This window comes from Micromys minutus (genome assembly GCF_963924665.1).
Source record: "Micromys minutus genome assembly, chromosome: 1".
NCBI classification, from domain to species: domain Eukaryota; kingdom Metazoa; phylum Chordata; class Mammalia; order Rodentia; family Muridae; genus Micromys; species Micromys minutus.
The window spans coordinates 146,047,650-146,071,432 of NC_137969.1; the positions used below are offsets into that span (position 1 = coordinate 146,047,650).

General features: G+C 43.8%; 1 protein-coding gene across 12 annotated transcripts in view; it reads left to right on the forward strand.

Annotated features, from left to right (window-relative positions):
* SEPTIN11 (septin 11) overlaps window positions 1-23,783 on the forward strand; it is an 85,657-nt gene that overhangs the window by 33,930 nt on the left and 27,944 nt on the right. For all 12 annotated transcript variants that reach the window (XR_013975405.1, XR_013975406.1, XM_080932191.1 and 9 more), the window contains 2 exons: window positions 11,977-12,091; window positions 20,835-21,030. Coding sequence is in view for 10 of the 12 variants with exons in the window: in XM_080932191.1 (XP_080788317.1) it covers window positions 11,977-12,091; window positions 20,835-21,030 (311 nt within the window). In the remaining 2 variants the exon portion in view is untranslated. The remainder of the gene's footprint in view (window positions 1-11,976; window positions 12,092-20,834; window positions 21,031-23,783) is intronic.

The following is a 23,783-nucleotide window of genomic DNA, read 5'->3' on the forward strand; positions in this document are numbered from 1 at the left end:
GGTTCTACTGACACCCTGACTTTTCTCAATGTCAGATGGCCTCAGGAGTTACTTAGTTACTTTTTTCAGTGTTAATTGCCAATCGCTCCCCTGTTTGTCTTTCACCTCCACAACTTGGATAATAGTTATTCTGATAAACCACTTGGCATTGGGAGTGTTTAATGGCAGCAGCTTGGACCAGCGCCCAGGCCTAATGCTAATTCTGGTCTTTTGTTCACCTTGGGTCTCAGCTAACTTTGTTAGTTTCTGTCTTCTCAGAATGTATGAAGAGTAGCAAGGGCTTCCTACTGAGCTCTATATTCTTTGGGTTTTTATTTCAGTATGATCCTTCTTCCCTGCAATCATGTTATCAGAGGCTGTTAGAAATTGTCTCCATTATAGACCCCCTAACTTTTAATCAATTAATCTGAGAGTCACAGGGGAACTGAGTGACGTCTTATCTGGTGAGCACCTGGGTTGCTTGCTTGCCCAAGCCAGCTTTGTGTAATAACCTGCTCAGAGTTGGAACCCTTGATGTCAAGAGCTGATGGGAGTTTTTATAGAGTTATTGTCTGTAGAATTTTCCCAGTGTTCTGCTTGGATCCTCTGTGTGTTATTCAGGCACGCAAACCTGATAATAATTAAGAATAAATAAATAAAGTGCCTCTTTAAGTTTAGGCAACAATAGGGGGCGGAGGGGACTGTGGGAACATCCTTGCAGTGCCAGCGGGCAGCCTGGAAAAAGGCTTGTTTTCCCTTAGCTAATCAGGACAAGAAAGCCAGCGTTTAAAATCACCTAGTGAAAGGACACTTTGGAAACGCAGTGTTGCGGCTTGGATCCCTGAGAGCACAGACATATATGTGAGAAAAATCCCACAACCAGCTCACTTTCCCAGATACTCTTGAGGTGTGTGTTAGTTTGGCAAGTAGAAAGCTGCCCTTCTGCCACTGAGAACATGAATCTGTGGTTTTTTATTTTATTTTATTATTATTATTATTTCTAAAACAGACTAAGGAAGAAATGGAACCCTTCATTCAGCAGGTCTAGAAGGACAGAGGTTATAGTTGTAGCTAATAGAATACAGTTACTCTGTCAGGTTCTCAGCTTCCCCGACAACCTCCACCCCACCCCACCCCACCCAGAGAAAGTGTGCATCAAACAGCAAACTCTTTGGATTGTTGCCCAGCCTGGTAATGTGGGCTAGCACCGGGGACAGAAGACGATTCTATACTTGTTCTTGTTCTGATGGAGGCATGGGAAGATAAGTTCATAGCTCACTGGGTGGGAGAAAACAGGAATCTTCCCAATATGCCCTGCTCATTGGATCCTCTATGAAACTCTGGAGCATTCAGTGCCAGGCAGGGTGTATAAAGTTCCACTGTTTGGATATGTCTTCATGATGCTTTATTCCCAGAAGCATTTAGCAGGCTTACCTGTGAAGCTGCTCTCTATCCCAGGGTTCGGCTTATGATGGTTCTCCTTTTCCTGTTAATTCTTCCTGGGCCTTTGGAGTTCTTTTCTTGCTTCCTTCACAGTTAGATTCAGTGTCTTCCTCCCCTCTAATCGCCAGGCATTTTCTGCAACCATTCTTTTTCTGTGTAACTCTGATCACAGAGAAAGCTGACCTTTAAGGGAGGCCTTGGCTTTGTGAGCTTGTCACGTAACCTTGGTACTGTATTTCATCATGGAACACTTGATTTATCTCACTGACTTGTCTTCTGAGTACTCACTCAGTGCCTAGGGTTCCTTATATATTTGCAAAGTTTTCTTATACTAGATTCTTCCACAAGCAGAAAAACTCCAGATTGGTAGTCACTGGCCACATGCGACTGTCATATTTAGTATAAACAAGAGGGGAACACCATGCTAACATTCAGCAATCTAGTTTTCTATGCCATTACTAATTTCTGTCCCCTCCCCAGAATCCTAGTTGTATTCTTTTCTGAGATGAGGGAATAATGTTCTTGAATCTATCCAATCCTGATGCATTCTCAGGTTGACAGAACCCTGTGATGGCCCACAACCCCAGCTGCCTGATATATACACACCTGGTTTGTCTCCCAGGACTGGTCACAGTGGGTTTTCTATCCCTGCCAGCAAGTTAAACTATAAAGCAGTTCAATTAAAAGTGAGGATTATCCTGGATGGACTTAATGTGGCCAGGCTGTTCTTTGTAGGGGACTGATGAAAGGCATCCCAAATGAGCCAGGCACTCTAGGAGACTCTCCATTGCTGGCTCTGAAGTGGGTGGCTAAGTTCATGGCTGGGGACTGTCATGAGCTTTGGAGATCAGCCTATCCTCTGGCAGCAAGGAGAGAGACAGTCTGTAGTCTCGAAGCTTCAAGGAACTGAATCTTTCAACCACCCGAATGCTTGTTTGTAGACTTTGCTCTAGAACTTCTGGGCTCACCTCGGTTCAGCCAGCCTGTGGTGCCAACCCGCGGTGTCAGCCTTGTGTTCTCCTGAGCAGTGACTCCAGCCATGTGACCCTTCGAGTCATGACCTATAAAACCAAGAGAGTGCGTTCCAAAGCTTTTGGGTTTCTGATAATGTGTTACTTGGTTATAAGAGTGAATATACACCCCAAATTTATGTGGACAGCCTCTTTGCTATCCTGGTAGTGTTCTATCTGGAGCTGAGGCTCCGACACCATGAAAGCTCTTGAAAACAAGAGCTTGTGAATTTGGACCATTGTGTGCTATTTGTAGAATAAGGTCAGATGTTCCTTTGTATGTTTATTTTTATGAGCATAGGTACTATACCCTGAGGTACTTTGGGTATAGTCCTTTGGTTTTCAGGTGCTATGAGTATATCAGAGATGACTAGGTCAGCTTTGCTAAGGAACTGAATTACTTTGGGAGGAGAAATGGACAGGTTGTGACTGCTGACTAACCCTGGCACTTCCCCACCCCACCCTGCAACTATTTTAGAGTTGGCTTCACTTGCTTTCTCCTGTCTTTGAGAGCCTGCCAGTCTATGTTCATTACTGTAACCATGGCCCTCCTCCACAACTCCCCCTTGCCCTTTCAGAAAAGGACAGAAATAAATGGTATCTTTGAAAAAGGAAGTGCTAATTTATATCCGGTGATAGAAATGGTGGCACAGGGAAAGGAAGCAGCCCACCCATGCTTTATTATTACTTGCTGATTAAGGAATTCAGTGAATCAAATATACAAACTAAGCCACAGGGTTTTGAAACAGGAAGTGCTAGGAATGGATTCACGAACACGGAGAACAGAATGGTGTATACACATTTGAGGGGAAGACTCAGCTAACTCCAGCTTTGTAGCTTTCTTGATGGTGAACTCACCCATGTTTTCAGTCTAAGTCTGTCTGAAGGAAAGAGCAATTTGATCCCTGTGAGAGGTTATTAGCGGTTGTGTGGCTGGAGACCTGGTATGTCTTAACTAGAGTTGGATAGTTTGGGGTCCCACCAGAAACCCTGAGGGGTCTGAAATGATGTTGTGTGCATTATCTTTCCAAGGTGACTGATGGGGGTTGGGACAGCTGTAGCATCTGCTGCTAAGCCCATGGTGACACTCTGCGTCTGTTTGTCTCACCACCTCCCTCCCACTCTTCTTCCTCCAAGCACAATGAAATGTGTAAGCATTCCTGGAATGCACACATGGACCCTGTCATTCCCAAACATGGGACTTTGCTCTGGTCAGCACTTTGAGGATCTTTGAGGCTCCTGTGGGTGTTAGTTAGCAGGAAGGCTGTGGTCTCTGGAAATGTAAGAAATGGCCTTTTGTTGTGGTTAATTCTTGGTTTATAGTTAGTTGGCTTGGGCCTCTTGAGTTTAAATAGACTTTTTGAAAAACATAATGTTTGTAAGGAAAATTTTGCTTCCACTTGTCTGCTTTCTGGGTCATCACCCTTGGCGGACATTTGCCCACAGGCTGTTTTATTAATGCTTCCTGTCTCGCATCTGGGAGCGGGCAGATGGGGCTCAGTACATTTCAACAGTGTCTTTTCTAATTGCCATCTAAAAAAAAAAAATCTAGTTTTGGATGAAATGAAGATAGAATACTAGCCAGCCCCAGCCAAAGCAGCTGGGTCTTAAGAAAGGTGAGTATTCTTCTTTTTATCTGAAGGTATATGTACAGGAGAATGAGCCAGAGGCTGGTGTGGTATTCTCAGGCCCTTCTAGATGGCTTTACCAGTTTTTGTGTAGTGGTGAAGGGTGAGCCACAGCCTAGGGCACTGGCTCTCCCAAAGCTCTGCCTCCTGATTCCCTGGCCCATTGCTGTGGAAGGAAACCAGTTGTGCCCAAGTTCTTATCTGAGAACTGCTCTGCTAGTTGGAGAGGGTTAGGGAAAGGCAATGCCTGCAAACGCAAATAGGAACCAGCTGGTAGATTAGCACTGATGTCTGTGAGAGAGCAAGGTAGGAAGAGTGTGGCAAAAAGCAAGGTACAGTGGGACAGTAATGCTGGAGCTGTTACATCTGGTCACAGAGGGGAAACGCTAGCAGAGGGAGCACTTAAGAACCCCCCAATGACCAAGTCAGAGTATATGGGGAGTTTTGAAAGGGTCTGCATGTGTGGACTCTGTTATAGGGGGAAATTTGAATGGACTCAAAAACCTATAGCTTTGTGCAGATTTTATCCAATGCATCCCCTCCCACTCCCAAGATCTAGAAAGACATAATTAGTTCCTTTTCTGGAAATCCTTTAAAGGAAAAAGTTACTTAGAAGCAAGACTTGGAATTGGGGTCATTGGTCAGAACTTTCTAGGGTGTCCCTGGGCTGTTTACCATTGATTCGACTGCTCTGTGACCTGGGAGCTGGCCCTGGACACCCCCTTTCTTAGTTCCAGGTTTAGCTGGCTAGGAAGAGAAGCCAACTATCATTTTCTTCCCAACTTCCCCTCTCCTCTCTGGCTCTGTTCTGTTGTGTGTGAGGAATAGTTTCCCCGGGGACTTTTCTTGGCTCCAGTCTTTGGAATTCATGGTATAGATGATGAGCGGACTTGCAAATGTCCAAATCATCCTTAAAGAATGTGACCCTCACTGATAATGAAATGCTTGAGACATTTTGTATTTTGAAAGTCACCCCAGCAGTTCCTCATCCTGAAAGAATTCCCTGTGGGCTTCATAGTTGTGGTTTGGTTCCATAATTCACATTCTTCTGCTTTCCCTTTCATTTGGGAACTCAGGTCAGATTCCATCTTGACACCAATATTACTTTTTAAAGAGAGTCCAAGACCAGCTCAATTCTCTCTAGATTATAGTTGGGAAGGGTTTGTGTTCACAGAGATGGTCAGTTAAAACACTTCAGGGGACACTTAGCTCTGGGGCGTAGTTTGTGAGGTCAGGACTTCTTCAGTTACTGGGAGATGGCTTAGTCAGATTCTGCATGAGAATCTGCAATTTTTCTTCAGCCAGGAACCCAACAGAAACTCCCTAAAGTGAAAAGTGCCTCTTCTTTTCCCAGGGCGGAGAGACAGCAAAGGGGTGTCCCCTACAAACCTCCTCTTTCCCTGATGCTCTCTGACGGCTCCCTCTGGGTAGCCTGAATATATAGCCTGTATTTGACTCTTTTAGGGTTAACAGCTTGATTAGTATTCAGAAATACTTAGGTGGGTACTTGGACTGGTTCTGCATATGGTAGGTAGGCTGGCGAGTTTACTCAAAGTCTGAGTAATTACTTGAGTTACAAAGTTGCAAAGCACTGTTATTTTCAACTTTTCGACTGTCTTGGTTCCCCAGTTCCAGGCGTTGATTTTTCACCAGCAGGTCTGTGGCTCTTAGCAGCGGTGGTGCACACAGTAGGACGAAATGTGTGGTACCTTTGTGACTGTTCAGCCAACTTCTGCTTTCATGACACATTCCACAGGGCGGGAGAGCTGTGCACTTTGATTCAGCATGGTGTAAACAGCACAAGGTGAATGCAAACCCCAGTAAAGACTTACTTTGATCCCTGACAACAGATAACAGACTCACAAATGAGCTACTGGGGTCCTTCTCAAAACTTCTGTGAAAGACTGAGACACAGGAAATACTAGAAGGGGCAGCTGCAGCAGGACAGTTGTGAAGAACGAGGAGGGAACATTCTCCCTCCTCCCCACACTTTCCTTCCTCCTCCCCCTCTCTCCGCCCCTCTCCTCTCTGTACCCTTCTTCCCTCTACCCCCATCATGCATATGATCTAACTACACAACTCTTGATTAAGTGAGGATTATTCCAGGAAAAGCAGAAAGGAGAAGTTGAGCGTCACAGTCTCTATTGGTTGTAATGTCCACAATGATGACAGACTCTCCACCTGCCATCTTTTTGTGAAGAAGCTGTCTTGATCTGGCAACCGGAGCTGTTTACCTGAAGTATCTTTTAAGTTGCCATTTCTTAAGCAAGTCTTAGGTATCTCTGATTTCCAGACAAAAGAAATCTTAGAATTGGCAAAAGGAACAGAGACTTTACTTAGAGGGGTCTTTGACTAAATCACATAACTTTACAGATGAAAAAAATTAAGCCTCGGGATTAAACATCTTGGATCACTGTGATTTACTGTGCACAAACGGAGGTTATGACACACAGATGTAGTAATTACATCTTGTACACAAAATCTCCAACACTCATCTGCACACATAAATAATATGTCAAATAAAAGTATGTAAGAGGAGGAAATCCTTCTTGACCTCAAAGGTAAAAATTATCTTGCTTTCATAGTTTTAATGATAACAAAATGTTACCATGCCAACACACTCTTTTGCTTCTGCCTCCTGATAAGGATCAGGTATAGGCTACTTTACTAACCACATTTGATGCTGAACATTTTGGTTTTTAAAGTAAAATAAGTGGGTATCACTTGGACTGTGGAGAATAGCATCCATCTGGGTGCATCGAGCTTGTTAATTTTGAGAGTCTGACATGGATTAAAATAGAAGCCAGAATGAGGGTGGGGAATGCGGAATGGTTTCCAGCCTTGGAGGCTGCTGATGCTGTGAATGAAACGTTGACTCTGTGTTCCTTCCACTCTGTAAAAGGTGGCTTGTTCTCTGCCCCAGAGCCCTGAGGCTCTCTCCTACCTTGTCTTTGTTCACTCTGCCCTTCTCAGGGCCGTTTTAATTTATTGTTTTGTCCAGGAACGTTGCAGATCAGTTTCCCCTGCCATGTCTTGCAGCAGTCACAGAACTAATTCATTTCAGATTTTAGAGTTGGAGCTGTCCCTTCCTCCTTCTGCACTTGGAGAAAGGAAACTCCTGTTTCCTGAGGACCATAAACTGCAACCCTGCCGAGTGCTGCATTTTTATTGGTGCTGGAATAAAGACCAAAAGCAAGTAGGAAACAAAGTAGGGATTCAGACCCAGGCCTGTCTGCTCTAGGTGTCGTCATCCTTACTCAGCTTACGCACCACGTTGGCCTGTGGAACAGTTTGAAGGGGCATTTAGAACTGGGTGTTGACACACATTCTTGTATAAGCTGTTTTAGAATTGTCTCAATAATGAAGTCAGTTGGGCTTCTTTTAAATACTTTCAGATCATGAACTTCAGGGTGTACATTCATTGCCAAGAGACCTCTAGGACACAGGTAGCTTTTACCTAGAAACATTCCTGCAAGCTGCACCCTTGTTTCACTATTGTATCCAGGGGGGCTCCAGTGGTACCCCAAATTTTAACAGCCAAAAGCTACTTCCCCCTTTCCCATATCTCTCTGTTAAGATGGTATTTATCATGTTTATCCTCAGTAGTATTACATTTAGTATGATCTGTGTTTACTACTACATTGTAAAACTTCTTAGGGTTGGAAACAATGTTTAACAATGAGTAACAGAAAGAACACACTTGGACTTTAGTGATTTTAGTAGCCTTTTTAGGGGAACCAGTAATTATCCCCAAGAAGACATGTTTTGAAAAGAGAAAAATGAAACATTAAAACTGACTGCTCTGTACAATCAAGTTCAGTCACAGCTCCATTCAAGATATAGCAGGCTGTGGGATTGGTTCAGTAAGAAACCTTCAGCAGATAGATGAACAAAGGGAGTATTACACAATTAAGGTCTTATGGTCACTCACTTAGTGGCTTTGTGTTGCTACTTTTGTTTCCAAAATGGTTAAAACTAAGCCTTCTATTACAGGCTTCATGTGCCATGACTGCAGAAATCAAAAGGAGTTGGCATTGCAAGGGCAGTGAAGATATGCTTGGAGCACATTGCCCATTCTGAGTCTCAATTTTCGACCCTTACAGTTGCCAAAGAACTAGCATTTTAGAGGCTTTTTTTTTTGTCTAAACATATTGGAAGTCTATAGTAGCTGAAGTGTTACTGTATTCAGGCCTACTGGCAGCACCATAGCCCACCCCACACTAGTTCAGGCTAAATAAAGTACACGATCCATGGTGCTAGAGGCTGACTCCTTGTTTTCAAATGTCTGCCCTTCAGCTTCAGTAGCTGTGCAGCCTTAGGCAAATTAATAACTTCTGTGCCTCCTTTTCCTCGTTTATAGGTTGAACTTGCCTGATTACAGCTACTTTATGCAGTTGTTAAGAAAATAGCATCAGTTTGCTTCTGTTTAGGGTTCTTCTATATATTAGCCGCCATAATCTATTAGTTGTGATGATCAGAGAATATCAGTTTTTCTATTAAATTGGAAAGAAGGATGTTTATTCAGCATTCCCTAAGATTTCATAATAAAGATAAAATTGGTAGTAATGTTTCAGTGGAGTCCTTAAGGTACAGCCATTGGATACAGTGGAGTCACTGGATACAAGGCATAGCCATTGAATACAAGGTATAGACATTGGATACAAGGTACAGCCATTGGATACAAGGTACAGCCATTGGATACAAGGTACAGCCATTGGATACAAGATACAGCCATTGGATACAAGGTATAGCCATTGGATACAGGGCCCTTGCAGATCTCAGAAAATGGGAGTCACTATCTAGCAGGACAACACCTAGGCCTGTCTCAGGCTTGGAAGTTGACTCATTAAGGTGTCAAGGTCTTCCAGGTGAGAAGATCCAGGAAGAACGGAGATTTAGAAAGCTTTGAGATGGCAGGGAGTTTGGAGGGAACCTCTGGGTACTGAGATGTCTCTAGCATCAGGGTAGAGAACGGGTAGAATCAAGGCCCAGAAGGTGGAGTGAGGTGGGTGTGGGGCTGTGAGAGAGGAAGTGAGTGAGTAGCATCTGTAAGACTTCAGAACTAAGGTGGGAGTAGAGGTCTCCATGGCAGGAAAATCCCACTCACAGAAGCAGGAAACTCTGGGGAAGCATGAGTGGGACAGATGGCAGGATGTCAGTTAGCAGTGCAGACAGGGAAATGGAAGAGAAGTCCCGGAAGCCAGGCTAATGACTGAGTAATAGGGATGAAATCTGCAGTCATTTCCAGATGTGTAGATGAAATCTGGAGTCATTTCCAAATGTGTGGTAGTGTTGATGATATGGGAAGAGAGGTGGCTCTTTGAAACTTGGTCCTCTAGACTGCATGCTTTGGATAGTGAATTAAAAATCGAGTGTTACGAAGGGTGAGGAGGCAGACTTTATTTCAGTTGTGAGAGTCACCAGGTGAGCGTCTCAGCTGGTCCTCCAGTCCTGCTGTTTCCAGTTCTTCAGGGGGATGAAGAACTTCCTGTTTCCTCTTTGCCCACCACACAGTGAATAGCTGCCATTCCTTTATAACACGGAGAAGAATTTGGCTTAAATTAAAAAAATTCAAATGTATATTTAAAAATCTTAGTCTGTAAGACAGTCTAAGGACAAAGGACACAGCATTAAATTTCAAAAATTGTAAGACCAAAATGTTTTATGGCCTGACATTTTGTTTGTGGTTTTCAATAGGTATAAAAATACCCAGTGGGTGTGTGGGTGGCTTCTTGTGTTTTGGGTAACGGTGAGAATATGAGATGCCGAGCTTTGGACTGTGGGATGAGAGCTATAATTACCAACCGGTGCCTTTCTGGATTGGTTTATGGGTGGATGTTGGGTAGTTGGAAATCCAGCAAACCAGAATCTACAGCATCAACCCCCCTGCCTTTTCCCTCAAAACTAGAATTGTGATTGGCAACAGGAGGGACGGAGGCTTGGGTCTTGCCTCTGCTGTGTAGTCATTCACATGCGAGACAGAAGTGAAGGCTGGAGCCTAGTGCCCAGTAGCCACTGCACAGCTGCTATGGAAACATTTCTAAATATAATCAGGGCTGGATGCACATGCCCCTTCTCCACGACTCAGCGGATGTGGTAAACACCCTAAAAATACCTATGGTCTGAACTTTTGAGGTGTCTGAAAGGAAGGGGCAGGCACGGTCTGGGGCTGGAAGTCTGGCATTATTAGAAGGCTCCTCATCCCCCAATACAGTTGCTCACTGGGCCTGTGTGTGAGGGAAGCTGTGGCCCATGTTGTCCCACTCAAGGCTAAGTGCTTGCTCTCTAGTCTTGTATTTACTGTTGGCAGGTTTCAAGGAGACTATTCATAGAATGGACATCTGTTCTCTGTCCCATTGACTTCAAACTTGCAGCTGCCACCACACAGGCCAGGGGCTGGGTCTCTGCTTTATTTCATAAAATCAGAATTTTAGAGCTGGTATGTAGTCTGGCATTTACAAACTCATTAGAACCTGTCGGTCCTAGTGTGTGCAGAGTCACATGTCTGTGCCCATAGGGATCTGAGAATGGAGCCAGCTTTGGTTATTAAGTCATACTCCTAACCCCACAATACAAAAATAGGAGAATTCAAAAAAATTTTTTTAAATTATTGGTTAAGTTATTGTGCACAGCCTTTTCATTTTTTCACTTTTTTTTTTTTTTTAAATCGGAACTGTGAGCCTGGGGCATGGCTTAGTTGGTAAAGTGCCAGTTGCACAAACACGAGGGCCTGAGTTTAGAATCATAGCATTGACGTAAAATATCCCGCTGTGGTGATGTGGGCTGGTTAACAGTAGTGCTGGGGACAGAGACAGCTGGATCCCTGAGGTTCATTCAGACAGCCCAGCCTCTTTACACTCCAGATGTGGTGAGAAACCCTGTGTCACAAAATGATGTGGAAGAGTAATTAAGGAAGCAAATCAAAACAGACCCCAGGCCTCTACACACATTTATATATACACATGAATGTACATCCCCAAATAAACGCTACACACACACCCACACACTTATGCATATGAACACACGAATGTACACGTGTGTGTGCACACGCACACACAGACAATGAGGTTTGTTTTTTCATCCACATTTAGTATTAGAATACCAAGGCCACTGGTGACAGCCAGAGTCAGAGTACCAGCAGTCTTGTCTCCCAGAAGGCTTTGCTTTCCCTGTTTGACTTCCTGACTTGGAAATGCATAACTAGATACTGTAATTGATTGACCACAGGTGACTTCTGTCTCTCAGGAAGGAAAAGCTTCATAGTTGATCTGTAATGCTTATGAGATGTGCTCAAAGTTGTGTTAATGGTCAGTGCTATCATCTAAGACAGATGAGTCTCTCAACTCCAATGCCTGACTGTATCTCCCACCCCACCCTCATCCTGAGGCGTTCCTGTGTGCACATAGCCTTCCTGAAGAAGTGCCTGTGCAGTGAATGAAGAGATGAACCTGCTTTTGTGTGTTCAGAAGTTTTAAATATGTTGCCTTATGTTGGTTGTAACAATGTTCCTTAACTAGCCTTCTGCATCCTGTACCATCAGCATTTCAGAGCCTGGGTTGTGTTTCTGAAACAGTGTTTGTTTGCATGTGTAGAAAAGAAGTGGAATGTTTTTCTTGAATGATGGAAGCTATTAAATTTTTTTATTTTTTAAAAATGTTACCTAATACATATTTGAACTAGTTACTTTTAAGCTCCTAGTTACTGAAACTGTACACTTAATCCAAGGAATGAGGTCCCAGGGGAGGCAGTCTGCTTTTGGAGGGAGGCTGTGGGGTGGGGGAGGTTCTGGAGTTGGTAGTGAAGAAGCCAGGGAAGGTTTGGACAGTAGGACATCTCTGTATGTCACAAGGATCTCAGAAGTAATGGCTAGTGATGTAGTTCGTGGTTCCTCAAGCATTTCTTCTCTTAACTTGCAGAACGAAGAGCTGCGGAACTTATCACTCTCTGGCCATGTTGGATTCGACAGTCTCCCTGACCAGCTGGTTAACAAATCCACTTCTCAAGGATTCTGTTTCAACATCTTGTGCGTGGGTAAGTGATGGTGGCACCTGGTGCATAGAAGGGGACAATGATGGTTCTGGGAAAGGAGGAGGGAGGCTCCTTGGCATATTGTTCAAGGCATCACTTTGAGATAGACTGAAGCATTTTTCCATTTGGCCAAGTGGTACTTCCCCATTCCCTCTACTCTTCCCTATTCCCCACCCCTCAGTCCCAGTCTAAGCCTGACAGAGCGTGATTTCTCTCATCTACGTGGAACAATAAGATGGAAAGCTTTACCCTCAGCATGAGAGGCTGGCTCACCTGGAGGAGGAGCAGGTGGGGAGTCGATATCTGCCTCCTTCAGGCGCCTGGTGCATGTAGCCAGTGTGCAGGATGCATGGAAGTCAGTGGTGTAGACTGTGACAGCCTGCCAGCAATCTGGGCCAGTTTGTTCTCTAGGAAAGGAGAAGAGCAGTAAAGACCTGGCCATCGTAGCCACCTCGAGCCTCCCAGTCTCCCTATTTGCAAGCCTTTTGATGCGGAACATGGTCTTCCTGAGTTACAGCTGGTTCTACAGAGTTGTACTGTGGTATGTGCTCATTGCAAAGCAGGGCAGTTCTTCCTTAGTGTGGCAATTTGCTGATGTTGTATTGAAAAGTGGACTAAACTCTGGGCCAATTACTACTCTGACGTCTCTTCCAAGCTTCCCTAGCTCCCTTTCCAAAATCGGCTTCATGAATCGATCTGAGAGTTTTGTTTTGTCTCCTGCACCATAGTGGAGAGCACGCCCACGAGCAGGGTTTGCTTATGGGTAGGCTCTAATTGGGCACATGGCATGCATGGCTCGGTGACTGACCCTCATGGTAAACAGCACAGTTTTGAGGTAGGTTGGATTTTCTTATATTAATGTTCTCCTGTTAGATTTAGAAAAAGCATCTGCCAGGCTCCCTCTCATGGGCAGTTTGCATCCATCTGTAAGTGCAGCATTCCAAAGTAATTAACATAACACATGCTTATTATCGAAAAGTTACAAACCTCCCACCTGACTTTGTTATATATCCAGATAACCCCGAGATGCTTCTAGGATGCTTTCCACCTCTTTCTCTATTAGGAAATTCAGTCTGGTGGCTTGTAACACAACCAGTGTATTACCTTCAGTTGTGTGGACAGAACTCTACATGGGTTTGTAGGTGGCATCACCTACAGAATGGATCTCTTACTTTTTATAATCGCAGAGGATTTTATAATTGCAGATGCTTGCACCCTTAGCTCTTGGATCCTTTCCTTCATCTATAACACAACCAAAGCCTTTCTTTGATTATCATCCTTACAATAGGAAGTTCTTTTTCACTGAGAATTGGAGAAGTCCAATTTAAATGTAGCTAGTATTGCTTTCCCCCAGTATAGGCTCAGAAAAATAACATTAACAGAATTAAGAACAACTCGCTGGGGCTAGAGAGATGGCTCAACTGTTAAGAGCAGTGGCTATTCTTCCAGAGGACCCGAGTTCGATTCCCAGCAACTACACAGCAGCTCACAACCATCTGTAACTATCACTTGCACAGACACACATACAGAAAAAACCAGTTCACATAAAATAAAAATAAATAAGTTATTTAAAACAGAAAAAAAGGACAGCTGGCTCCAGGGGTTGGGGACATGGCTCAGTGAGCAAGCAAGTACACTTGCTACACACGGATCTCTGTCTGAGCTGAGTGCATCGTGCAGGCTTCTGTAGCCTGCTGCACCTCACTGAGATGGAGTTGGAGGTAGGACTTGGGGGCCAGCTGGCCTGGCATACACAGTCAGAAAATAAGAGACTGTCTCAAAGTGGAGCGACCAAGGTTTTAACACCCAGGTGTTCTCACTTACCCGCACAGATGTATACATTACATTGAGCGCACATTCAACTGGCTCCTGGGATGGAAGCATGTGTTCAGAACACCGTCCACTTCTTGATGTTGCTTGCTTCTGCTGGTGTATTTGTGTTTGGACATTTTTCTTCCAGCAGTCTAGCCTCCAGCCATTACCAGCAGGGAAAGAACAAGCCATTCCATGACACAGATCACTGAATACCACAGATTTTTTTTCCTGAGTGTGGTTTCCATCTTGGCTCAGAGTGGAAGTCAATGTACTCCAGGACACAATGGCTCCCTATAGAAAAGAAGGCTTGATCAGAAGGGAGCTTCTATGGGGCCCCACACACTGGACAGATAAGGACCCCTCAGAGGTTCATAGGTTTTGATTTACACAAAGGAGCACGCTGTTTCTGGGCTTTAATGTTTTTTGCTCTATAGTAAATCTTGGATATACTTCCAAGACAGGGCATGTCAGTCTCCAGATTTCCTTAGGAGTCTATAGTTTGTGGTTTGAGTCTGTCTCCCCAAGAGTTTGTTCCCCCTAGGGAACCTAACCTTGGTGGCAGTCCTGAGACATTCTGGGATCATAAGAATGGGGTATCTGTGAGAGGAGCTTAGGTTTTGTCTTCAGAAGGGATTAAAGTGATCCCTTTGGGTCTCTGAATCTCAGGGCAGTGATGGAGGCTTATTCTGGCCATCCCCCAGCCTCTGGCTTCTTGTCTGACTATGAGCGCTCTCTCGTGTTCCTCGCACAAGTTGTCATGCCGTCCGCTGTGTGTCCCCACTAGCACCAACGCAAGGCCAGCATCACGCCTCCACAGCTCCACAAATGTGAACTAAAGACACTTCCTCTCCATAGAATTACCCCTCCTCAGGCCTGTCGTCATAGTAACAAAACCTGACTGACTTGAGGCTCTTTGTTAAGAAGCAACATAAGCTCCCTGGAAGCTGGGAATGTGAGCATATCAGAAGTGAGGCCTTGAAGCTCTTAACCAAAGGTATTTTATAGCAACAACAAGAACAAATCCCTATGATCAGCCAATGATTGATAACATAAAAGTTTATTAGCAAGCGCTCTAGCCAATCAAAATATTTGGAGAATATACGCAGGAGTGGGCCTGTATTCGACTTGAGGCAACCTACACTATCTGTTGTGCTTTTCACGCAGGACCCACCAGTGATATTTGAAGCATCATTTTTCTCTTTCTTTCTCTTCTTATATTGATTTCTTGAGACAGTGTCTCACTGTGTAACCTCAGCTGGTCTAGTCCAGGTTGGCCACAAACTCAGGTCTGCTGCCTCTGCCTCCTGAGTACTAAGATTAAAGGTGTGTGCCACCATTGCCCACCTCGTTTGACTTGTGATTTAAGGGTTCAGTAAAAGCTACTTCATTAAGGAACCTCTTTTTTTCTTAACCAAAAGGCTATTAAATCATAATTTTGTTTTGTGAGTTGAAAGCAGAGAAAATAAATCAGTGCAGAAACTGATCTGGTCTCAGAGCTACTGTGTTAGCTGTCTGCCATTATGTGGAGACCTAAGAGCCAGGAAGAGGGATCAGTTTCCACACTCAGGATTCCAACCCTAGGTTGTCTGCTCCCCACTCCATCATTCTTACCTTAAGTCCCTCCTCAAAGGGCATTTTACCATAAATAACGCCTTTCTTGTTATACAGGAGGTGAATAAGAATCTTCTGTTCTTACTCAACCTCTGGTGACAGCATTAGCTTTTTATAACTAACTGGCAGCCATTCTCCAAAAGGATGTTGGCTCCCTCAGAGTTGTCTTGACCACGCTCATTCATTAGAGCATGAGTTCTTATGAACCTATGAAGATGCGTAAGATGCCGCTGCCACGTCTCTGCCTTAAGAGGAACAGGTTTGAGAGAAGAGTCAATCAGTAATATGTTTTGAAAATGGCTTAAAAAAAAAAGCCAAACAATTGTTTTGAGGGGATGAGAGGTAGGAATAGAGAACACCAAGTCTGCAGCGTCAGAGTAGTCAGATCTTAACAGTTTTGGTCCCACTGTTGCCTAGGAAAGCCTGAAAACAGCTCACAGGTCAAAATGAGTGGGAACCAAGGTGACCCTGGAACAAAAGGGGAAGCCCAGGTGAGAATCAGAACTCAAGGCCTGTTGCCAGACTTGTCTGCAACAGTAACCATATTATATGCCAAACACAAGTTAAAAGTTTAAAGTGTGACAGTTTTATTAGTTTAAAAAAAAAAAAAAAAAGCCCAGAAATAATTACTTCATACAAAACTCACCCAAGAAAATTTTGTATGGCTTTTTCAGAAAAGATGTACTGGTGGTAGTTGTGGTCAGGGATTGGGCACATTCACGAATACAGTCAGCAGAGGTAACAACACATGCCTTTTAAATCCCCTTACAGGCTGGCACCACGATGCCAAAGCAGGTTTTATTAAAGGCCAGTGTAAGGAGTAATAACATAGCTTTCAGCTGTCTGATTACCAGGACTGTCCAAGAAAAAATACTCTGCTCTTTAAGGGAGGCCAGCAGACCCCTGTGCACAGCTGTGTACCTAAGTAGCCAGGTTTGGCAGTTAGAGTGAATGGCTCAACTCAGGCGTCTGTCTGATCCATTTGAAACTCTAGCAGTTTTTAATGTGTACCCGAGAGCTGGGGCTGACTCGAGCCCTAGAGTAAACAGGGTAGGAGCACTTCCCCATCATTAGCAGGAGTCACAGAGACAGGGCCTGCCAGTTGCTGCTGCAGCTATGAGCTCAGGGAGATGAACCAATAACACAAGGCCGACCCAAGGAACAGCCACCCAAGTGGCAAATCTCAGTCATATGATCAGCTACACAGCCATTTTGACTTTCTGTTAGCGTTAACTAGTTTGTCCCCTGTGCCTGGTGCTTTGCTGTGAGCTTTGAAATGCTGCAGAGTTGGTGTCAGTCACTGATTTTCTGAAGATGCCATGATATATTTGGTGGGAACTATACCTAGTAGGTTTTTGTTAATTCAGCATGCAAGCAAAACACTCAGACACTTGGAATAAAAATAAATCTTTTTTTCTTTTTTAAACAAAGGAGTGGGGAAGACATGTTTTTGCTTGGGAGGAACTTTAAGATATAAACAAGGCCTGTAGTCAAAGTTTACCAGTGGGTCTGAACTTGTGGGTTGAAACCCCTTCGTGGGTTGCATATTATATATCTATATTACAGTTCATAATAGCAAAATTACAGTTATAAAATAGCAGCAAAAATAATTTTGTGGTTGGGTCACCACTGCATTAAAGGGTTGCAGCATTAGGAAGACTGAGAACCACTGGTTTAGACAGAAGATTCAAAACCCAGTGCACTGAAAAATCTCCCCTATGCCAGGCATGGTGGTGTGGGCCTCTCAGCCTTACACATGAGAGTCAGAGACATAAGGTCTCAAGTTTGAGGCTTACTGGGGCTTATATAATGAGTTCAAGATCAGCCTAGGCTACAAAGCAAGCAAGCAAACAAAAGGGATAGCCAGGTGTGGTGCACATGGCTTGGGATTCAGTACTCTGGGAGGTGTGGGCCAGCGGATGTCTGTGAATTCAAGGACAGCCAAGACTGCACAGTGAGACCCTGTCTCAAAAATAAAGATAAACAGAATACAGCTAAGAAACCACAATCAAAGGAGTTGGCATGCAGCTGAGTTAAGCATTCCTGTAGCCTAAATGGGACTTCAGACCTGCAAGAAAGACAAAACCCCCTTAGTTCTGGGGCCCCTTTACTCCCAGCTTCCCAGTTTCCCCTGGGTGTCACCAGCCACCAGCTGTGTAGCTGTGTCTAATTACAGCTCTCAAAAGCACAGACCTGGAAAGCAAAACACATGGAAATGTAGAAGAAAGTGGTTTTTTTTTTCAACCAGTTGAATAACACTGTACTACGAGTAGGGTCCAGAATGCTAATAGTTCATGGTTTCTACCTTAATATAAACAATCATTAAACTCTCCATGTCTTTTTAAAAAGACGAGGAATGGTGTTCCCAATTCACATGTTGTTTAAGTGATTCTCAGCCAAAGGAGACAGCGATTTCAGTCTCAGGTACCCTAGAATCCGTGCCTTGTAAATGGAAGTTTTATTGCTGTCCTTGGGGAAAGATGAGACAGAAGTAGGTCACTCTACTGACAACCTTTGGCACAGTGGAAACTTCTGGGGGTGGGGACACTGCTTGCCTCTTCACCAATGTCCTGCAAGCACATTTTTGAGAACCAAGTGGTTTCTCCTCAGCACGTGCTCAGTCATTGCCATCAGCAGGCTGCCTAGCAGAGTCCTCGTCACCCGAGGGAAGAGGGAAGGCTCCTATTTCTTATCTGTGTCCATCACACGGTCACTTCGATTTGCTCATAGCTCATCCCTGTGAATATGCATCATGGCTGTGGGCTTGGGAAGGGTGCTCTTCAGGAAACATACTGGCTTATGTTATCTTCATACTGGGGTGTGTGAGTGTGTGTGAGTGTGTGTGTGTGTGTGTGTGTGTGTGAGAGAGAGAGAGAGAGAGAGAGAGAGAGAGAGAGAGAGAGAGGTGGGGGGGTGCACATGCATGTATGTCCAGGAAAGTAAGAAAGCTCAAACTCAGTCTCAGTCTCAGATTCTCTCCAGCTAGACATGGAGCCATCTGGAATGACACTCAGGTGTGTCACATGTAATGACACTAAGGTCCAATCTGTCACCAGCTATTGGCATTCAACCTGAAATCTCCACACTCAAATGCTGCCTTTTTAACTGAGCATCTACTGATCCGTTCTCTCTTATGTTCCCAGCTAATGCTCTGTCTCCACAGCCTCCTCGTGCTCACAGTCCTCCCTCTGTCATCATTTCAGCTCATTTGCTTCTCTCTGTCCACCACTCTGTATGCCACGACAGTGTGCTGATGCTCCCTCGCTCAGAGCAGTTCTATGTGGAAGGCTCTCCCGTGTAGCATTACCATAGCCAGCCTTCTGTGGTTGCTTTTGGGTCAGAGGCCAAGCTGTAGATCAGTTTTCTGTGCAAACTCCCAAGGTCACAGGGAGAAGTGTGGTCTTGCTCATAAGAAGAATGGCAAGCACCCCGAGCGTGATTCCCACAGCACCCCCTTCAACCAAAGTCCGACTGGTATCGGATCTGTTCTAGACCAGATTCTATGATATGAGAGAACACCATATTCACCTAGTTCATTGTTGTATTCCTTGAACTTGGCACAGAGCTGTGTTCAGAGTGGGCACTGGAAAAATACTGGGTAGATGAGGGCTGATAGGGGTGGGCCTTTACAATCTTAGATATTCCAGGGACACAGTGGAAAGGTTAAAAGGTAAGAAAAATGTACTTGAACAACATTTTATCGAAGAAATGAATCAATGCGTAAGTGACCGTTCATCAGAATAAGCTCAAACCCAGAAAGTAACCCCCCCACTTTACTTTGACATTATGTTGAGAAGCCAGGATTACAATAATATAAAGTTCTAATCACTTTTTTTTTTTTTTTGTCCACTAAGTGAGAAAATTGCCTTAAGGCTGCAGGTTCCAGAATCCCCCTTCCCCCAGGGCTTTCACTTCCTGAAAAGTGATTGCCTTTTCAGGACGTCTGAGAACACTGTCAGGTCTGGGCCAGGATCTGCTGAAAAGGGCTGATATGTGTTGACATGTTTAATTGAGTCTAGGAGACCATTTTGCTGATTACAGTAAAAAGGAGCATTTTATAGTGAGTGCACCTTGAGTTTTTCCTCCTACTCATGATTATCGTGTCTGCACTCAGAGATGAGAGTAGGTTCTCTGTTCCGGAGCTCCGAGACCCAGCAGATGAAACAGGGTTATGAGAGACTTATGCTTGGTCCTAAACTGAAGGCTTAGAATCTTCAACACATCTTGGCTTCATGTTTGAGCCTCCTTGTTTGATTGATGTTCTTGTTTTGGTATCCTTCCCTTGGCTTTGCCCATATCTTGACTTGAAATATCACTGTGAATCAATAAAGTCATTGCTTTGAATCATGTTTAAAATATCAAAAATGTGACTCAAAAACTAAAGTGTTTGTTATTTTGACTTCAGCTTTGCAGAGAAGGGGGGTGGGGCAGAGAGACAGAGACAATGCAGAGGGTTTGGCAAAGATGCCTAGCCATAGCTGTGACAGACTTTTGGGATGAATCTAAACACTGGGCCCATGCAAACTAGGTTAAAACTCTGGCTCTGCCATTTTACATTGTGACTTCAAGCAAGATATTTAGGAGCCTTAGTGCTGTATCAGCCAAGCACAGGAACCGAAATGCCTCGGGGAGGGCCTATGGAGTATTAGTGATGCCTGGTGAGGGCCTATAGAGTATTAGTGATGCCTGGGGGGGAGAGCCTATGGCGTATTAGTGAGAGACCAAGTAGAGCCTCCTGTCTTGGGCTTGGCACAAAGTAAACACGTAAGAGTTCAGTGGTTATTGTTATTAAAGCAATGTTTTGAAATATATAAAATTTTTAAACATTAAATTTAAACAAAATTATATTTTTCTCTAAGTAATACACTTTACAAAATGATGGAGATAGTTTTTATTCTTGCTATCTAAGGGTTAAAAATCTCCCCCCACTCCCACCATACTAGGGATCAAACCCAGGGCTTGTGTGTGCCAGGCATGTGTTCTGCCAATAATGTGTATCTTCAGCTATTTCTTTTTACTTTTTATTTTGAGACAGAGTCTCAATAAGTTGTTCAGTGTATAACTCCCTGCCAGAGCTTCTGACTTGCTGGGAGAGCAGGCTTGTACTGTCAGGCCTGGCCATTAGAAAATATCCGTATCTGTAAGTTCTAGCCCCCTTCTACTCAATAATTTGTGAATTTAGAGGCCATTTTTCGGAAGTGATCTCTAAATCATCCAGAGAAAGAACTATGGGGTTTACAATGGGGTTTTCTGGTCATGTTGCCTTGTCTACCTTTTAAAGCAGTTTTTTTTTTTTTTTTTTTTTTTTGTGATTATATAGGTGAGACAGGTATTGGCAAATCCACATTGATGGACACTTTATTCAACACCAAATTTGAAAGTGACCCAGCTACTCACAACGAGCCAGGTGTCCGGTTAAAAGCCAGAAGTTACGAACTTCAGGAAAGCAACGTACGGCTGAAGCTGACCATTGTCGACACAGTGGGATTTGGAGACCAGATCAATAAAGATGACAGGTATGTCTTAACATTTTTGTAGCCATAGAAATGGGTTAGCAACTCTGTCTCAAGGAGGCTCCATCCCAGGTACATTCAAAAGCCTTGAAGACTTTGGGCTCAGAATTACCAAGTAATACATGAATAGCAACTAAGAGTCACCCGGCACCAGTGAGGAACTCAGCTCAATTGGATGGATTGCAATTTCCTCTAAAGAGACAGAATTGCAGAATTATGGAATTTATGCTATAAAATCTCACGTGTATGGAAAATAACTCTTAATTAAAAAGTAAAATATCTTAAAAGCATTTTGGCACAGTGGTTTTTGAATACAGATCAAGGTTGCCTGGTACCAGTGGCTTCTTATGTGATCATAAAATCTGGCTCGAATTCATCACATAATCTGGAAGCTATATTGTAAAATACCACAGTTAGCTTTTGTTTTGTAAAATACATAGCCCATTTATAAAGCCACATAAATGTAGCTCTTCACTGTGAATGGCTGTTTGCCCCTCCTTGAGGGTAACTGTTAATTCTTAAAGGTTGCCAGAGTATAATGTGCATCTTAACTCTGCTCTCAGGGTCACACCCTCTCCCCTCTCAAGGTCAGTGAACCTGTTCTTCAATCTTAACTTTGGATGTCTCGACTGTTGAAAATAGTCTGTTTGTTCTCAAACTGTCATCTGAACCACCAGTCCATAAGCTCCTGCTTTAGTTTCCCTGTAGTCTAAAGGAAGTGGGTCTCTTTACAGTTTGGCCAAATCAAGGAGAGAAAACCCAATTTCTGCCACCATGCCAATGGCATCCTTGTAATTTATAGAAAACCACAAGGCCAAAGCTGGATCATGTCGAGTTGACGGTCCTTCCCAGGGCTGGAGGCAGACAAAGAAACTTAGCTGCTGGATACCTCCCTTGTCTTCATTAGTAGCAGGCTGCCTGCATTCTCAGTATGGAGGCCTACTAGACTTTTAGGAGTTAATCTCTTACAAAGAGATTTAAGAAGGTTAAAGCTGTTGTAGCCCAAAGATGATTGTAGAGACCTTTCTGGAGGACAGCATTATGGGTCTGCCTCATCTCTTAGAGCAATGGACAGGCAGAGATAAGCTGTGGGATGTTTTGCTTATCAATAGTGTTGGTGCCAGAATTTTCAAAACTCCTTTCCTCAAAATGGTGTGTGTGTGTTTCTGAAGTTGTATTCTGTAAGAGGAGTTCGAAATCTTTTTATGTAGGTCTGTCTGCCATTTAGGTACATTTTAACAGTGCCTGTTACATATAGGTCCCACAGTTCATGGTGTAAATATGTAATTCATTCATTAGCTGAGCACTGAGGTCTGTTTAATTTGTGGAATATGTTAGACACTCTTAATCAAGTAGCTGTTGCTGTCCTGTGATAAAATGGCAATAGTTACCTTTAGTGGAAAGAACTTTATATTCATTCAATCAAAGTGGGGCCATCTCTATGGAGCTGGGGAGGGTACAGTTAAGCTTGACTGTCCTGACTCTCAGTTCCATGGTATGATGAGAAGGTTGTATCTGAAGGTCCCTTTAATGCCAAACGGAACAAATGAGAAATCTCTTGGGACCAGGAGAAGGGCACAGGTGCACTGTGGGAGCTGGAGACTGACAAAAAGAAGCTTCTGTTCTCTGGGCTTTCAAGGACTATATACAGAGCAAAGCTTGTCTCTCAGGTCTTCCCTGGATAGATTTTTTTCTGGGAGTTAGGGGATTTCATGTTTATGCATTTCCTGGCTGGACTGAGAATCAGGCACCATCTAACATCTTGCTGCTGGAGCACCATTACCTTTCCAGCTTTCAGTCATTGCCTTATCCCTGCTCTTGTTTTTTTGTTTGCCTCACTCCTAACAGTTCTCCTCCGGCTGGTGGGTTTTCAGTGGCCAGCAACAAGCTGCAAATTAGCTGAGTGAGCACAGTGCAGATCCTTACATCTGCGCCTGGAGTCCTCTTTAAGAAATTATCTGACTCATCTGGGTCAAATAATAGTTTCCAAGGAGACTCAGAAGAGAGGAAGTGTGATATTAACCTAACCTAGATACCAAATATTGTTTTCCTCTTTAATTTCTTGACAACTCTTGCATAACCTCTTTGAGTGGCTTTTAGAGCTCCAGACCTATACCTCCAAAGGCATTGTTGGCGACTAACTGTAAATTTAAATGACTGATTCAAAAATAGTTGCTGGAGAGTCTCTGTTTTCATCAAGATATTGGAAGTGGAAAATGCATTTTTGTATCAGTACATAACCTTGTAGGAAGGGTTATGCTTGTTCTCAAAGCCAGGATTATCTCTTTCTACTACTAAGTAAGCTTCTCTGCCATAGATTTGTGCATCAAGAATGTCCCAGTGTGTTTATAGATTTGGGACATATCAGAATTCTTGAGACGTTATCTGCTTCTGACCTGGGTATCTAGGAGACCGGAAGAGGGTCTGGGAGAATTTCCTGTTATGTTTAAGTCTTGTTTAAGGGCTTCTTTGCTCTGACTGCACTCATGGATGAGGGCAAGGGTCAAGGACCTGCGGAATCCTGCTGCCTAATTAGACCAGAATAGTGAACTCCACCTTTGGGAGGTGCCATGAACTTTAAGGTCATCCTGAAAGTCATGGATAATTCATTCCACTGTGCAAGAATGATCAGAGAAGAGAAATCACGTAGAATAGCTTTTCCCTGGAACTTCAAGCAGAACATATCTGGTTTCACTGTGTTCTTTAATGCCTAGAACATGAATAAAATGAGCAGTGGTAAGCGATGCCCCTTTAAA